Source organism: Manihot esculenta, chromosome 12 (genome assembly GCF_001659605.2).
Source record: "Manihot esculenta cultivar AM560-2 chromosome 12, M.esculenta_v8, whole genome shotgun sequence".
Lineage (NCBI taxonomy): Eukaryota > Viridiplantae > Streptophyta > Magnoliopsida > Malpighiales > Euphorbiaceae > Manihot > Manihot esculenta.
The window spans coordinates 11,376,307-11,379,951 of NC_035172.2; the positions used below are offsets into that span (position 1 = coordinate 11,376,307).

The 3,645-nt window shown below is 35.3% G+C and overlaps 1 protein-coding gene across 1 annotated transcript; it reads left to right on the plus strand.

Annotated features, from left to right (window-relative positions):
• The first annotated feature begins 901 nt into the window (after positions 1 to 901).
• On the plus strand, positions 902 to 2,815 carry LOC110627886 (uncharacterized GPI-anchored protein At4g28100). The gene is made up of 2 exons (XM_021774264.2): positions 902 to 1,865; positions 2,355 to 2,815. The coding sequence occupies exons 1-2, from the start codon at positions 1,236 to 1,238 to the stop codon at positions 2,673 to 2,675; spliced, it is 951 nt and encodes a 316-aa protein (XP_021629956.1). The 5' UTR covers positions 902 to 1,235; the 3' UTR covers positions 2,676 to 2,815.
• The last annotated feature ends 830 nt before the right edge of the window (positions 2,816 to 3,645 follow it).

Sequence of the window (3,645 nt, forward strand, 5' to 3'; positions counted from 1 at the left end):
TTTTTTCCCTCCAAATAAAAAGGGTCCCGAGTTTTTCTGTTTTTAATAGATTTTATCATTTTGCAACTGCTGATTTTGATCGAGACTTCCTACCTTCGTCCTTTCTTTATCTGTCTCTTTTGTCGAGGTTACAGTAGTTCTCTTTCTCCTTTTGAATCAATCAAACTTATTTATAAATATAAGTTAATAAATATATTAATATTTTATTTAATTATAAATAAAAAATTTACTCAAAATAAATTAAAAAAATAACTCACGATACTATTATATATACAGTAAAGTGATAGGTAAATAATTCTGCGATTATACTTTATTATAGTAATGATAATTTTTTATCGAGACTAGATCTATTAAGAGAAAAATGAATTTTAATGATAAATCGAGTGTTAAAGTGTTCGAATTTACTCATTTATTATATTTTTATCATGTGAATATATTACTGCAGTAAGTGGCGGAGTCAAAAACTTCTTTTTGTAGGGTACTAGCTGCGCCGTTACTGTACCATCGGTTGCGCCGCTGCGACACCTTCATCCCCAAAGTATTTTCCGGTCGCCGGTACGGCACGTGCCTTTGCCATACCTTCATTCCGCCTCTGACTATAGTAACAGGATTATTTCGTGATAGAATATTATTTATAAGAATTTTTCATTTTACTGTTAAGAAAGGTAAAAAAAAACAAAAAAGAAAAAAACTACCCCACATAAACCATTTTTTTACCAAATCAAGACAAAGAATCACTTCTTTCTCTTTAATCATCTCTCCAATAATAATAGATTACTGAGGGATGAATCAGGTCCGTGAGCGCGAGCTTGGAGCGTCACGCACCACACAGCGACAGTTCTTCTATCCTTGACGGCTTTTCCTTTTCCCCGTGGTTTTGGATGATGAAACCATTCCATTACCACAATGTGTTCAATTTTCAATTTTTTTCATTTTTAAAGAAATAAATCCCAAAACGGACACTTCTTCCAACTCATCTTCAACAAATATTTTCTTTCCTTTTTCTTCACTGCTGTTGCTTTCTATTGTCGTCTTCTATCTCTCTCTCTCATTCGGATTAAGTTCCCATACCCACTCATTTCCCCTCCTTTTTCATTTTTCTTCAATCATCTCCTACAAATTCTCCAATGTTTAATACCAGATTCATCATTTCATTCGCAAATCTATATACTTTTACTACTTCCCACCACTTCTGAGGAATCTAAAGCACCACTTTGTCACTTAATTTTGTTAGAATGTTCTCAAAGACACTAGCTTTTGTTTTACACATCTTTTTCTTCAGCTTCTATACTCCTTGTCTTGCCGGCTTTCTAGCCCAACCAGTATCTAACCAAAACCAGCCAATAAAACTGGGGGACTACTCCACCGCTAATACTGTCCCGGCATTCCCTGTTCAATCAGAGTCGCAAACTTGTCGGTTGGACCTCTCAGAGGAGCTCTTTGGAGGCGTCAACGAAGCGTGTGGCCGAGACCTGGACAGGAGCAGGTGTTGCCCGGTTTTAGCGGCGTGGCTCTTCGCTGCTCATGCCCGGTACGCCCTCCAGGTCCCAGCATCTGCCCCGGCATCGGCGGAACCTAACCAACCAATGATGCCGGACGACTCGCAAAAATGCGTGAATACGTTGCAAAGAGCATTGTTGAGCAAGAACGTGAAGATACCGCAACCCAATACGAGCTGTGATGCTATATTGTGCTTTTGTGGCATTAGGCTTCACCAGATCAGCTCTTTAAGTTGTCCTGCGGCTTTCAGTGTCAGCTCTGGGTTCCATAATGCTACTCCCACTGCTGCTGTGAGAAATTTGGAGAAGAATTGTAACAATTCCTCGTATGCTGGGTGCACGAATTGCCTTGGCGCCCTCCAAAAGGTTAGTTTCGAGGTATTTCGTGCATTTATGATGTCGGTGTTGCATTCAACATTGAGAAAAGGAATTGCATTTATTAGATTGGCGATGAATATCATGTCTGAATTAATTCTGATTTTATTTAGTTAACTACTCATCATATATAACCCTATACTTAAACCAAGAAAAGGCTAGCTGGGTTTCTGGGAATATCAGTCTTGAGCTAACTTTAGTGGAGACTGAAGAGAAATAATTCAAAAGATGAAGTTTATTATCAGAGAATAATGCGTGAAAGTGAAAGTCCGCTTGATTGGAGTTGTTTTTCTTCTGCAGTGTTTTCTGAAGTGAACCAAAATCACCATTTGCAAAATAGAAACTGACCCCTGCTTATCTCTCTCTTCCTGCCTATTCCTTTAGCATATGATTTACTTCTACTTTTTACCTTTACTCTTTTGTTGCATACACAATATTTCCGGGGACTACAGTACCCTCAATCTTGTTTCCTAATTGCAGCTAAAAGCCAGCAATAAGAACAAAAGAGAGGAAGAAAGAGATGACAGGGCAAGAAAGATGTTCAGTAGGGATTGCCAGTTGATGGGTCTCACATGGCTGCTTGCCCGGAACAAGACTGCCTTTATACCAACGGTTTCAGCTGTTTTGCGAGCCATAATGTACAGTGCTCATCCACCCCACAAGTCCAAGTGTAGCCCGGACCAAGAAAACATGCCATTGGCCGTTGATTCTCTGCAGTTCGAAAAGGCACAATCTTGTTCGTCGCCGCTATCCTGGTCTCTTTTGCCCGTAATGATTCTGGTTTCCCTGTTTGTATATTAAGGCCCTAGGGGTTTCTTTCCCTATCCCCTCCCTCCTCCCTCTGTAAGTTCAAATTCTTTTGTACCAGGCCGTCGATAGTCGAGCATCTTGTGAAGCTAGCAGATATAACGGTAATTGGTAATTGGGGTTATTTTTGTCTTTTTGCTCGCTGTAAATTTCAGCTAGTTTTCGGACATATTGGTAATTGGGGTTAATGTAAAGTGAATCATTAGCATTAGACATATTGGTTCATTTATCTTTGAGAAAAAAAATTGGTTCCTTTATACCTTTAATGAGGTGATTACCTAAATACTATAATAAAAAGGAATTAACCAACAAATATTTAAATGAGTAATTCTGATACTTTTCTCTCGTAGATATGATATAAATAAATCAAATCAAACCAAATTTTAAAAAATTTAAATTTAATTTATTAAAATTTTTTTTTAATTTGAATTTCAACTTCACTCATTTTAAATTCGAATTAAATATTAATAAATTCAAGTTTAGTTCGTTTAGCAAATGAGTTTATACGAATTAAATTTTTATTGAGTTTAGTCGCAAATAGTTTATGAATAATTTAATTTTATTTATATGTATAATGAGTTTTAGTTTAAAATTAAATAATTTTAATAAAATAAATATATATATAAATTAGTTCACAATAAATTTTTAAATTTTAATAATTCGAATATCTATAAATTTTAATAGTGTAATTAAATTATGTAGAGATAAATTTTAAAAAATTTAGGTTTTGTTCGTAAAAGTATATACATAATTTGAATTTATTTCTCTTATAATATTAATCTCAACGATACTATTTACGAATCTATTCGTGAGTTTACTCATGAATTTAGAAACGAGTTAAACTCACAAATCTTATCAAACTAAATATTATAAAACTCAAGTTTAGCTCGAACTTGGCTCATTTAGAAATTAAGTTGAGTTCAATCAAACTTTTATCGAGTCGAATTTCGAATAACTCATAAAC

Coding starts and splice junctions, on each gene's coding strand:
- LOC110627886 (XM_021774264.2), top strand. CDS start 1,236: ATGTTCTCAAAGACACTAGCTTTTGTTTTACACATCTTTTTCTTCAGC. Junction 1,866..2,354: donor GCCTTGGCGCCCTCCAAAAG/GTTAGTTTCGAG, acceptor TCCTAATTGCAG/CTAAAAGCCAGCAATAAGAA.